The 14,136-nt window shown below is 43.9% G+C and overlaps 1 protein-coding gene across 2 annotated transcripts in view; it reads left to right on the top strand.

Moving 5' to 3' along the window:
- Positions 1-14,136, top strand: part of GALNT14 (polypeptide N-acetylgalactosaminyltransferase 14) — a 194,661-nt gene that overhangs the window by 151,324 nt on the left and 29,201 nt on the right. For both annotated transcript variants that reach the window (XM_045011282.1, XM_045011283.1), the window contains exons 7-9: positions 5,257-5,344; positions 7,811-7,895; positions 9,974-10,077. In XM_045011282.1, coding sequence (XP_044867217.1) covers positions 5,257-5,344; positions 7,811-7,895; positions 9,974-10,077 — 277 coding nt within the window. The remainder of the gene's footprint in view (positions 1-5,256; positions 5,345-7,810; positions 7,896-9,973; positions 10,078-14,136) is intronic.

Here is a 14,136-nt window from a genome sequence, read left to right as displayed (position 1 = left end):
TCTATGATTCTATGATTCTATGGTTGTGGCAGGTCAGGAGTGAAGGGCATTGACTGAGCTGTGTGTGGGGAGCCCAGGGCTGGATCAGCAGGCAGTGCTGTGGGTCAGGGTGGAGATGCATTGGAGGAAAGGTGTCTGGGGTGTGCAGGAATGGAACTGTAGGTGGTGCTTCAGTGAGGATTGAGGTGCACCTCAGAGCTGGGTGGGGACCTAGTTCTGGAATACCAAGGGGTGGGAGGGGTGGGCAGTACTACAGGCCAGGATTGGAGGGTATTTTTGAAAATATATTGTTTTCTTTTAAAAAATGTGACCCTTGAGAGAATTTTTTTAAGGTCCAAGGGGTCCCTGACCCCCATCCATTAGTGTCCTTGTTACCTGGCTCATTGCCTCCATCCTTTACACCAGGATTAAGATACTGATCACGGAACTGTAGGAAATGTTACTGCTGCCACCTTCAGGCAGGTGCTGGAAAGACAATCGGCCAATTCCCTGCCATGTTCTTTTACAGTGGTAATTAATGTTATATAAAAAGTCTTTTCTTGCTTTGTTACTGGCAGGAATGGTCTTTGTGGTAATAAAATGTAAGTCTCGAGCAAATTAAGAATGACTGGCCCAAAATGAATCTGACTTCGCTCCCAGCACCATTCCACTCTGCATGTCACTTCCCATTTTTCATTGGGCAAAGCAGCTGTTCAGGCAGGTTTCTGGGTGTTCGGCAAATGGCCAAATAAAAGGAGCTCTATGTGTGCGTGCGTGTGTGTGTGTATCAGAGAGAGAGAGCACATGCACATGTTCCAAGACTGTGTTTACGACTACAAACGTGTAAGCACACGATCTCTCGTTTTTACTTATAGAGCTATATCTAAAACCATTACCCATTTATTTAAACTGAATCACTTTTCTTAAAATGTAATTATCAAGCCTAAGGCATTTTTACAGTAAGAATCAATCGTAATCAGCTCACCTGAAAATTAGCTTTTGCTAATGCCACTATAATGAACCAGTGGATGGCGACGTTCCGCTTCCATCTGAAGCCCCTGACAGTTTTGCATGTTCTCCCAGTCTGTGGAGAGAGCTCTAAGGTGGGATGTTAAGCTATAACTTTGCATGAATCCACCTCAAAGGGAGAAGGATGTCCACCGCCTTCCTGCTAACCATTCGAACGAATGGGAGGCCAACATTTGTGGTTGTAGCCCTGAATAGCTGGAATAAGTTTCCATTTCCATTGAAATATTTTATTTGACTTTTAAGAACATTCTAAAGGGACAGTACGTGGTTGACTTGCGGATATAATTTAGTTTGTGTGACAACAAGATCAGTAGAAATGTGTTCATGAATTTTTGAAAATTCTAATTAAGAACTTGAAAATATGGGAAGGGAGGGAGGTTTAGAGGTAAACATGCTCTTGAAATTTTTGCAACCCCAACAGTGCAGCATTGTGCTAGGCATGTGAGAGCCAGAAGGTGAAACTGACTGAAGTAGAAGTTGACTATAAATCAAATAGTAGCTATGCTTATAAGAAGTGCCTTTCTTTTCAGGATCTCAAAGCCCTTTGTGCACGCTGGGTAAGGTCATTATCCCTACTGTATAGATGTGGACACTCAGGCACAGAGAGTCTAAGTATGTCACTGAAAGCTAAAATCCCTGCAGTATTTCTCTCTGCTGAGAAACACAGAGAATGTTCATGGGGATTTTCTTGTAAGAGTCTTTGCTTTGTAATGAGGATGAGGAGAATCCAATCTGGACATGAATTATGGCTTTCTAAATGTGTTCATGAGGAAGTTGCTCATGGTAAAATGTTAATATAATGACCAGACATAATAATTCCTCCTCAACATAAGTTTCATACACAGTATCCTCCGATTTCCTCTCCATCCTGGGTTTAAATCCTTTTGCCCTATCTCGTGGAGACCTTCCTGCAGCCAGTGGGCGTGACTGTAGTTTGAGCTCATCAGTGCCATTCTTTGGGTCAATCAGAAGGGTCACTAGAAAGCAACCTTGAGACACCCTCTCCTCAGCCTCTTGCTGGTTCAGCTGTCCAGAAATCAGAGCTGAGATGTGGACAGAGATCTCTCATTTCATAGTGCAGAGTAGAGCTGGTTGGGACATTTTCCATTAATTTTTTTTTCTTGGTTGAAAACTCCAAGTCATCAAAACCAAAATGGTTCGTGAAACAGGGGCAGGTTCAGTGACTCTCCTGACTTGAAAAATGTTCAGACCAAAGGTTTCCAAATCATCAAAATGTTTCATTTTGACATTTTCAAAATTAAAACATCCAGGTTTCTGGTTCAAAAAATTTTTTTTGTTTAGAAATGTAAGCTACAGAGACTGAAAAAAAAAAAGATTAAACAAACAGAAAAAGGTGAAATCAAAATGAAATATGACAAAATGTTTCCACTGACCCCCAAATGAAAAAAACCATTTTGGGGGTTGTAGTTGTCAGATTTTGACTTTTCGTCCTCATTTGTGATAGGAAAAATGTTGAATGCTTCAAAAAAATATTCATGGAATGGGAAAAAAAATTCCCGACCATCCCTAGTGCAGAGCACTAACCTCTGGGGGCACTTATTTGGCTTTCTGTTCTGTATTGGTTGGATTCTTGTGTTAAGGATTTTTCAATCAATTTCAAAAGTACATCATGCTGGGAAAAGAGGCGGTAGAAAAACTTCCAGCAAAAAGGTGTGCTGTGTGAGGGGAAAGGTGATATTGGGGTTCAGACACAGGTCTGGGTGTCAGAGTTCTGTGCACTGACTTTGGTCAAGCCATTTAGGGATCAGTCTTGCCATTGACTTAATCAGGAGCAGGACCGGGACTTTGTGACGGGGTCTCCATTGTGCAACCTGGACTGTGGGACCACTAAGCTCTCCGTCCCACCAACCTGGGTCTCCTCTAACACTGTGGTGCTGATGCCAAGGTACAAGCCTCTGATAGGCACTGCACGTACACAGCCATCCACAGGCAGGGACATGCCCAACTGAGTTACATGAATGATCTCCCAGCCTCTCATGAACTATCAGTAGAGAAGCTCCAGACAATTCCCTTCAGCTCCAGCCCTGTGCCCCAAAACTGTACCATCTTGTCCTGATCAGAAGCCTGGCCAGTGTAAATTCATTACCTTGTTTGCCGCTCTGACAAAAGGGTAATGCACGTGCAACAGCCCCTGTTAACGTGAGTTGAGATTTCCTAAGCACTTCAACCAAAACACACTCTTTTAGGTAAAATATAAAACAGATGTATTAACTACAAAAAGAGAGATTTTAAGTTATTATAAGTAGCAGGCATGGAGATAAAAAATGGTTATCTAAGAAACAAAAATAAATTCTCAGTCTAATTCTAACTTAGACTATGGACGATTTGAATCAAACAGTCCCACATTAACAGATGGTACAGTTAGCTTATAGTTCCTCAGTACATAGACTGGACTTCCCTACAACCTGGGACCAATCGTCCTAGTTTCAAGTCTTTTCTTTCCAGATGATTTTCCAGGTGTTGAGATGGGGAGGGGAAGAAGCCAAGTGATATCACTGCCTCTCTTTTTATACCTTCTTCCAGCTGCTAGAAAGATCCTAACTGTGAGGTGGGGTCAGGCAGCTCCACTGTGTATGTGCCTTCTTTGAGAAGTCTCTGAGATAGTTGATTCTCTTGATGGGCCATTAATGCTATCTGGCCCCTCCTTTGTTGCAAATGAAAGGCTGGCTGTGGGCATCTCCCAACCTCACAGCATATTTCAGTACCATCTTCAGCAATACTTCATAACTTCACATATAATGATAGTATGTACAACTGATATTACTGTGCAACAAATCAAGACTTTCAAAATTATCCTTGCAAGGTTTACTTTGTACAAAACATATCATGATTATATGGCAGTGGTGAATATGGGGGTTCCAGGGTGCTACTTTGAGGTGCAGAGTGTCAGTCTTTAATGTCTTGTGTCTCAGTTTCTCCATCTACCATATGAGAATAACAATATTTACTGACCTGACATGGGTGTTATGATGCTTAATTCATCAATGTCCATACAAGTGCTTTGAGATTCTCAGATAGACAATGTCATAGACATGCCAAAATTTATCATTCCAATGTATAAAGCCTAAGTTCCCAATATGGCCAAGCAGCATGACTTTCAGCGCTCAGCTCCTATGTCCTGTGACTGCACCAGAACATAGCTCCTATTTGTCAGGACTGATTTCTAAAACAAAATGTTTTCCCAGAGTGAGAGAGCAAGCCTGCATGTGCTAAGACGCATTCGTCTGCATGTCTGTGAAAAGCGATTTGATCTGGTGAGGAGAAAAGCTTGAAGTTTGAGCTATAATTGGAGTTTGGGATTTTCGAAAAGAAAAAGGAAGATAAGAGACCAGTCAAAGCTGTCAAAATCTCATCCTCCTGTAGATATTTTTGTCCCTAACTGTTTGTATAATCTCTTTTCCTATAACAAGATGTTAATTAAATCACTAGTACCAAATATTTAACATCATTTCATTCTTTTTTTAACCCCTACCCCTCCTTTGACAAAAGCAGTGCTGTATGGTCATTTTGCGGATTTATGATATGTAGTGTTTTTCTATATCTTTTAACTGGCTGGCTGGCTTTGTTTTGTCTATTCTTTAAACTGTTTGCTTGTGGCTTAACTTTTGAAATTCAATAAAAAGACTTGAAAGGAGGTGGTGGGGGAAATAAATTGATGAATTTGTAAAAGAAAGATGGAGTTTTGTACTCGGCTAAAGATTCTTGTGCCAAGTTCGGTATGAAACCCACCCACAGCCTATGGAGTCTGGGTTTCTTTGTGAGGGAATTTAGAGCTAGTGAAAGATGCTGGCTTGACAGCCTTGGAGACTAAGTCCTCTGCTCATAATAGGGGAAGTATAAGCTTCCCCACACACCACGCTGGCAGTGTACCCTCAACCTTGACCTCCAGGGATGAGAGTGTCTGAGCGGATGCTTCCATTCAACCCTTAGCCTTTCTGATAAGACAACCAACAAGGGTGAGAGTTGCTCTCGTGATATGGCACCAGTCCAGCAGAAACTGGATTGACATCAGGAGTTCCAGCCAGGGAACACAGCTAAGAATTTGGCCCTCCCCTTGACTTTTCTGTCCTGTGGATCAGTAGAGGACTCCAGACCTCAGTGGCAAACCAGCTTCCTCACATCTTTGCCCATAATACAGGATTTCCCAGCACCCTGCTGCTGAGGTGGCTTCTGAGGAGAAGCTACACCAGGTCAAAAGTCATGGGTTGTTTTGTCCCTTGTTCTCAGGATCCAACCCGCGTGGTCAGTCCAGTTATCGACATCATCAACTTGGACACTTTTGCCTACGTGGCCGCTTCCTCGGACCTCAGAGGAGGTGAGTGTGTGTTGTGCTCACTCCCTGTCGGGTGATGCTGATCTGTCAGGCATTATGCTCAGCAGACACTGGCAGAGGGAAGTGGCTGACTCAGTGTGAAGGAGGCACTGAGTCGGAGCTCCCTACTGTAAAGATTATTTATAATGCTCTGTATCCACAGCTGTTTTGTGCAAGGCATGCTAAAAATACCGTTTCCCCCTCTATCAGTTTGCAAGGCTAGATTGGCCCTTCGTACCACTGACTTGAGGGAATGGAGATGCTTACTAGGGTGCTGCGGGGGAAGTATTCCATCTAAGCTAAGCCCCAGCAGCAGAGAAAACCAGATGTCATCGAAGGGGAGGGATATAGAGGGATGGTATTGCCGTGCATATCTCCACAGCTATAATTTGGTTTGTTTGCTGAAGTCCCCTTCTGAGCCTTGCACATTTCTGGTTGCCTGATTTTCCCACTGAGTCACTCCAGATATATGCCAGTGTAAAACCAAAGTGACACAGTGAAGAATCAGGCACTTAAATATGACTTCCCTCTGCTAAATGGCAAGATGATTCTTCCTTCCTTGGAGAATGCTGTTCTCTGATTACTCTCAGAGAGAGTGGCTCCTCTCCTTGTTTTTGCATTGCACGCGCCCCTGGAGTTTTTTACTCGTGTCCTTGGATTTCTCTAGAAAGTGCCAGCTAGTGCTCTGTGCAGGGACTATCTACCAGGCTTGGTTGTCTGGTGGTTTTAACACAGAGACAAATGGAAGCTATGATGAGACTAATAACAGATTAACAGGTTTGTGCCGGAGAAGACATGGCCCATACAGAAGTCCAGTCTCTCTAGCCTCTGCAGAAAGGGTTAACTGGGCTAGATGAACCGTGAATGTATTCTTGTATGGCAATTTATACAGTTCTATAAATAGAACCAAAGCCATTCTTCAAGTTCAGACAGGCATGGCTCATTGCCTCTTTGCTAGAATCTTTGATCCCCCTTCTCAAGATGGGGGCTCAGCAGACGAGGCAGCTTCTAGTTTGGACCTCACTGCAAACTTGCTGGTTCTCTGCGATTCCTGTCTCTGTGACCCTTTCTGCTCTGCACCTCCCTGTCTAGACGCCCCAGAACATGCAACATTTCCTAGTGTGTAGAGAATGAACCAGGGCTGTGCAGTGAAGGAGGCTGTTGTTTGAGGGCCCCTGTTTCATTTGTTGCAGAGTTGAAAGGTGGGTAGTGAATGAGGCAGGGGACTGCAGAAAGGGAGGGGAGAGTCTCGGGGTTTAGGCAGTGGAATGCTGCTAGGAGAATTGGTTTCTATGCCTGCCACAGAGTTCCTTAAAGTAGACTTCTCAGAGATGGTCACTACTTGTATGTTCCTCAATTTTGGGGGCCTGTCTTGATTTGCAGATGTGTTGAGCACTCGCAACTGCAACTGAAGTCGATAGGAGCTGTGCTTTGAACATTCAAAATGCTGTGTAATGCTGAGTACTCTGAAAAATCAGGCCCTACGTCTCTCCAACTGGGCACCAAGAGTTAATGTGCACTTTGGACCTTAGTGCCTCCATGCCTTAGTTCAGGGGTCGGCAACCTTTCAGAAGTGGTGTGCCGAGTCTTCATTTTTTCACTCTAATTTAAGGTTTCGCGTGCCAGTAATACATTTTAACATTTTTAGACGGTCTCTTTCTATACGTCTATAATATATAACTAAACTATTGTTGTATGTAAAGTAAATAAGGTTTTTAAAATGTTTAAGAAGCTTCATTTAAAATTAAATTAAAATGCAGAGCCCCCGGACTGGTGTCCAGGACCTGGGCAGCATGAGTGCCGCTGAAAATTAGCTTGTGTGCCGCCTTCGGCACCCGTGCCATAGGTTGCCTACCCCTGCCTTAGTTTCTCATCCATAAAATGAGGATAGTATCACCCCATCATTCTACAGGGGGATCGTGAAGGTAAATTCGCTAATGCTTGTGAACCCCTCCAGTATTACAGCGATGAGCACCATAGAAAAGCCCATGAGGAAATTAATAATAAATAAATAAGGCCATGGGCCCACATGGTGAACGATGGTGGTAAAATGAAATAAAGAATTGCTGATCATCAACTGAGCCCTTTCCATTCTGTCCACTGAATGAGGCAGGGCTCCTGTGAAGGCCATAGTGTGTGCTCATGTAGTTAAAGGCTGTATCCTAATGCATATGCATAAGGGTGCTGAATTAAGGCTGTACAGGACACATTTGTTCTAGCACTTCCTGACTTTTGAGTGTTGGACATTGCAATGTAACGTTCCTTTCATGTAGTTTTTTGTTTGTAATATTTAAATGTGTGAGACACTGGAATCGTCTCCTAAGAGAACTGGCTGCAGCCCCCTTATCTGAGTCATTTGAAACTGGAGAATCAGAAACAATTCTGTGCTGGCTAGGGGATGGGTTTGGTGGTCTCCTAGTTTGTGTCCATTTCCAAGTTCACCATGGTCCTTCTCTACTTTGGTTGTAGGGTTTGATTGGAGTCTACATTTCAAATGGGAGCAGCTTTCCCCAGAGCAGAAAGCCAAACGAATTGACCCTACAGAAGCCATTAAGTAAGTAGCAAGGCAGCGAAGGGGGGAAAACTGGGGTGAATAGAGGGCTTTCTCCTGTGGAAGCTGGTGCCAGCCAGGCTGTATCCAGGGCCTTGTCTGATTTTGCCCTTTTCACTTGCAGGTAAATTTGCACATTAAGGAGTAGATTCAAAGCCCATTGAAGTCTACGGGAGTCTTTCCGTTGACTTCACCAGCTGTGGACATGACGCTGACTGGAGATATTGCCCAATTCTGTAGATACAGCACATGGTTCTATTTAGCTGGTCCAGAAGGAAATCTAAGTACCTAATTAGGGACCTGGTTTAACATATATGGCACCATGGAGGAGATGGATAGGTACTCCCACCCGTCCCATAACAGTCCTGAGTCTCATGGATCTTATTATTGTAATAAGGTAGTGCCTAAGGGCTCCACATGTTTCCCTCCTCCCCAAAAGTCTAAGTAAAAATAAGCGAAGGCTCCTAGTTCATCCAGCCTTCTCCCCTCAGCAAAGACTCTTACTTTACTTCTCACAACTCATATTTTACCCCAAAACAAAAGGAATCCTTGAAAAAGGGTGAAACCCTTGATGAAAGCAGGTGATCCAGATCACGCCTTCCCAACCAGCCTTGCCCTTCTAAGCTGCCTAAGGGGTGGACAGCAAGTCTGAAGGTAATAGGAAGTGAGTGGTGAATCTCAGGAGAGTTAATCAAATCAGGAAGAGGAAAAAATCTGTCCTCATCCCTTGGGTTGGAGGGAGTGCCTCACCTTACTCATTACCACCCCTTGTTGCGGGCTGAGGTATGGTGTTGGCTGGTATTTTGTCCAGTCCTTGAAGAGAAGTATTGTTCTTGTGACGTGCAGCACGGAATAAGGAATGTGGTGGTGAAAGCTCAGAGGTCCAGAAATGATGCAGAGGACACACATCAAGGGGAACCAAATCTTGCTGCATCTTACCCTGGTTCTTGTAATGAGCTCATGTTCATCTCCCGATGCCCCATCTCATTTTCGTGATTGTCCTGCCTTGCAAAAACAATTGGAGCCCCCTCCCAGTGCAGCGGGACCATGAGACCCGAGACAAATCCAGTGCATCTTAACTGTACATGTTTGCAGGACTTGGCACAGGCTCGTAGAAATGGGGCCTGCCCCATCAAATGGGTCATATTCCTAAAATGATTCTCCTTTAGGGGGAAGGGATAGCTCAGTGGTTTGAGCATTGGCCTGCTAAATCCAAGGTTATGAGTTCAATCCTTGAGGGGGCCATTTAGGGAACTGGGGTAAAGATCTCTGTGGGGATTGGTCCTGCTTTGAGGAGGGGGTTAGACTAGATGACCTCCTGAGGTCCCTTCCAACCCTGATATTCTATGATTCTCTCTCTTCAACCCCTCCACATGACTTCTCTTTGATACCCTCAGCTAATCTGGAAGGTAAAAACTAGCCCTGTTTTTAAATAAAAATCAAACCAGGGGTTCTCAAACTTTTTTTGCTGGGACCCCCTTTGAAAATATTTCAAGGTGTGACTGCTGCTGGTGATGGTGGTGGTGCCTTCAGAGCTGGGCATCCAGCCAGCAGCCGCCGCTCTCGCAACCCCTGCAATAGTCTTGTGACCTCCTTTTGGGTCGGGACCTCCAGTTTGAGAAACCCTAGATCAAACTCACAGTGATGGCTTTTAAAAATCCCCTGTTGAATAGGCACAGGTGTCCTCTCCCTGTTGCAATGGTGCTCCTAATAAGATACGTCACAAAGGCCATTTTGGTCATGTCATGTAAATAATCTCCAAGTGCTAAGTGCATTTTTGGTTCTGAAGCCTACAATCGGGGCTGTTAACTCTGGGCTTGTAGGAGTTGTGCTAATGGGTGCATTAGCCTGATTTTAAGTGCCAGGCAGTTTATGATTGACAGAAAAATACCAAGCCGATGAGTTAAATGGCTCTGCCATGTTGAGACGTGTGTCCTTGTTTCGGGGTAATAGGAAGATTCAGAGATATATCCATCTGAGAGCAGAATAGGAAGAGAAAGGAGGTGGCTTATTGTGCATCTCGGGTTCTGCTCCAATGTTTGAGTAAGAGCTTGTGTCCTCTTCCCTTTGTATCTCTGCAGGACTCCAATTATTGCAGGGGGGCTCTTTGTGATCGACAAAGCCTGGTTCAACCACCTGGGGAAGTATGACACTGCCATGGATATCTGGGGTGGGGAGAACTTTGGTGAGTCTCTGTTGTTGCAGGGACACATGGATCTTCATCCTCCCAAGAGATGGGGCTGGCTCTTCCTCTCAAGTATGGCCGGCGGGTATCATGGGCCAGGGGAGGCTAAGCCTCCCGAAACAGCCAGGCATGGCCCACCCATGCTCCACCGTGAGGCCCCCTTCTGCATCCCAGTCTTCCCCCGTGGCCCCAGACCAGGCAGCTCCTCTTCCTGCCCTTGCTCAGCCTCTCCCCCAACGTGGGCTGGGGCTGGGGCTAGGGCAAGCTGGCTGGTGGCCTAGGACTTGGGGCACCTGGGGTGGGTGCTCGGACCGGCTGGCCGGGCTGGGGCTGGCTGGTGTTCCAGGGCTGGGACCACCTGGGGCTGGGGCGGGCCGGCGCTCCAGAGTTGTGGTGGGGCTCCCCGGGTGGTGGGGAGGGTCTGGTGGGGGAGGAGGGCAGAAGGGGCAAGGCAGAGACGGGGCCTCGTGCGGAAAGGGTAGGGCCGGGGGCTAGCTTCCCTGAAGGTGGCGGGGAGGGGGGGAGTTTCCCACTCATGGTCTCAAGTAGTGTCTGACTAATACTGGGTTCACTCCAAATGTTCTGAATGGTTTCCCCTAGTTATTTTCATCTGTATCCTGGGCAAGTATGGAGCCTTTCAATGTCTCAGAGTGTTCCAACACTGAAAGGGCTGCCATTATTGGTCTATAGTAGCCCATCTCCTCCATGGTGATAGATACAATGTTGCTAAATAAGCTAAACCAAAGATTCTCAACCTGGTGATTGTGAACATGTTACTGGGGAACTGCTAGAACTCCCATTCCCTCCCATTCTTGGTTTTTTCTTTAAAACATCCAACTATGTTTCTAGCTCATATGTTCACAGACATAATCTTGAAAATGTGAATGGATGCATCAATACCTGCCTGAATTTGCAGCATGCCTGAAATAGTAACTCAGGCATTCTCAAAGGGGGGTGTGGGGTGTTGCAAACAACTTAGGTACAAGTGATCATGACTTGATAACGTTTATAATGTGCAAGCTGCATAAAGTGCAGATCAGTAATATACAGAAAGTGCTTTAATGAGGCCAGTTTCACAAAGCTGAAAACAATTATGAGCCAAATCAGCTAGAATGAAGAATTTATCAGAAAAATGTGAATGAAAATTTGGAATCATTTAAGAACACCTTACTAGAGTCCCCAAAAGCCACAATCAAGGAAGAAGGTTTTACTGGTTAAAAGACCAAACTGGGGAAGTGAAGGCATCTGTCACAAAAAAAAAAAGAAGAATATATAACAAATTGAAGTAAGGGGAAGTTGATAGTAATGAATATAAATCAGAAGTTCAGCATTGTAGAAAATTGATAAGGGAAGCCAAGGGATACAAGGAGGTATATATGGCCAGCGGAGTTAAGGACAATACGGAGATATTTTTAAATACATTAAGAACAAAAAGAATCCTGGCAATGGTATTGGTCTGCTAATAGATGGAAATGATAGAATTATCAATAATAATTCAGAAAAGCCAGAATCATTCAATAACTATTTCTGTTCTGTAATTGAAGAAAAACAGATGATATAGTTTCATCATATAGTGATGATCACACACTTTCCATTCCATTAGTGTCTCTGGAGAATGTTAAGAGCAGCTACTAAAATTAGACATTTGCAAATCAGTCCAGTTAACTTCTATTCAAGAGTTTTAAAAGAGCTAGCTGAGAAGCTTACTGGATTGTTAATGTTGATTTTCAAGAAGTCTTGGAGCAATGTGAAAGTTTCAGAAGACTGAAAGAAAGCTAACATTGTGCTAATTTTTTAAAATAGTAAATAGGATGACCTGGGTAATTATAAGCCTGTCAGTCATCCCAGGCAAGATAATAGAGCAGCTGATACAGGACTTAATTAATAAAGAATTAAAGGAGGGTAATATAATTAATGCAGATCAATGGGTTTATGGAAAATGGATCCTGTCAAACTAAATTGGTATTTTTTTATGAGATTACAATTTTTGTTAATAAAATTGGTAATAGTGTTGATGTAATTGACTTGATATTGCACAACATTTTGATTTAAAAATCTAGAACAATAAAAAATGAACATGGCACACATTAAATGGATTAAAAACTGGCTAACTGATAGGTCTCAAAATATAGCTGTAAATGGGGAATCATTATTCTAGTGGGGTCCCACAAGGATCAGTTCTTGGCCCAGCACTACTTAACATTTTTATTAATGATCTGGAAAAAGATATTAAATCATGACTGATAAAGTTTGCCAATGACACAAAAATTGAGATAGTGGTAACATCGAAGAGGACAGGTCATTGATTCAGAGTGATCTGGATCACTTGGGAAACTGGGTGCAAGCAAACAACGTGTGTTTTTAATACAGCTAAATGTAAATCTGTATATCTAGGAACAAAGATTTTAGGCCATACTTACAGGATGGGGGAACTCTATCCTGGGAAGCAGTGACTCTGAAAAAGATTAAGGGGTCATGGTGGATATTCAGCTGAACATGAGCTCCCAGTGCGATGCCGGGGCCAAAACAGCGATCCTGGGATGCATAAATAGGAATCTTGAGTAGGAGTAGAGAGGTTATTTTACCTCTGTATTTGGCATTGGTGCGACCGCTGCAGGAATACTGTGTCCAGTTCTGTGTCCACAATTCAAAAAGGATGTTAATAAATTGGAGCGGGTTCAAAGACGCGCCACAAGAATGATTAAAGGATTAGAAAACATGCTGTATAGTGATAGATTCAAGAATCTCAATCTATTTACCTTAAGAAAGAAAAGGTAAGGGGTTGCTTTATTACAGGCTATCAATGTCTACGTGGGGCACAAATATTTAATAATGGGCTCTTCAGTCTAGCAGAGACATGTAAAACATCAGCCAATGGCTGGAAGTTGAAGCTAGACAAATTCAAACTGGAAATAAGAGGTACTCTTTTAAACTATCAGTGGAACAGTGTACTGAAGATCATGGTGGATTCTCCATCACTGCCATCTTTTGAATCAAGATTGGATGTTTTCCTAAAAGCTCTGCTCTAGGAATTCTTTTGGGGAAGTTCTATGGCCTGTGTTATACAGGAGGTCAGACTAGATGATCACAGTGGTCCCTTCTGGCCTTGGAATCTAAGAATCAATAATCGCCAGAAGGCTGTGACAACCCTTCCATGCCTATACTGCTAAATCGGAGAGAGGTTCCCAGCTAGACCATGGCTAGATGGAAGAGAGGTCCCAGCATGGAAAAGGTTGAGCATACCTCCCCTATATAGTTTGATGGCAAGTGGAATTTGAGCCCTGTGCTTCTAGTCATCTAAATCCACCTTTGCCCTCTGTGTTCACACCTGTCCTTTGGGGAGCTCCTAGCTCTGAGCCTCGATGGAGAGGTTAAATCGGTGATATACTGTCCCTGTTCACCATGTCAGACAGCTAGATCAGGCTGGGCTTGGTTCTGTTTGCAGCTGTAATGATGCTGCAGATCGGATCGGGTAGGCTTGCAGTCATGAAAGAAGAACGAGGCACTTGATGATAGGGAGACAGATCTTAAGCTGGTTTTAATACTTCAGCACCTCTGGGGGACTGTGGCTAGCAACGAAAAAAAATCCGGTCTTAACAGATGTAGCAACGCTTTCAGGGATCCAGAGGAACAGATGCTCGTGTTTTACAATAATCCCATCCATTGTCTAGTGCTATTGTTGTCTTCCATACACTATTTCTCTAAAGTATTTTATTTCTTTCTCACCATGTAAAGTGTGTGCGTGAGAGAGAATTTCTTGTCAGTGGTCTGACCGGCAGCATCTGCTCTTTCTTGCACTGCTGTCTGAAGAAATTCATCACAAAAAGCCGCAGTGAGCCTTTTTCTCCCTCTTGGATTAATCGTCTAAAACACGTCTTTGCAAAGAAAACTAAACATAAATGTAGGACGTGCTATGCTGGATCAGACGTATGGTCCATCTAGTCTGGTAGCCTCATTCCAGGAAGGGTCCAAAATGGACAGTTATGGAATAGCCTGCCCATAGGAGAAGTTTCTTCCTAACCCGTCAGTTAGCAGTTGCCTTACGCCCTGAAGCATGAG

This window comes from Mauremys mutica, chromosome 3, assembly GCF_020497125.1.
Source record: "Mauremys mutica isolate MM-2020 ecotype Southern chromosome 3, ASM2049712v1, whole genome shotgun sequence".
NCBI lineage: Eukaryota > Metazoa > Chordata > Testudines > Geoemydidae > Mauremys > Mauremys mutica.
The sequence above is the reverse complement of the archived record's forward strand: the minus strand, read 5'-3'. Positions and strand labels throughout refer to the sequence as shown.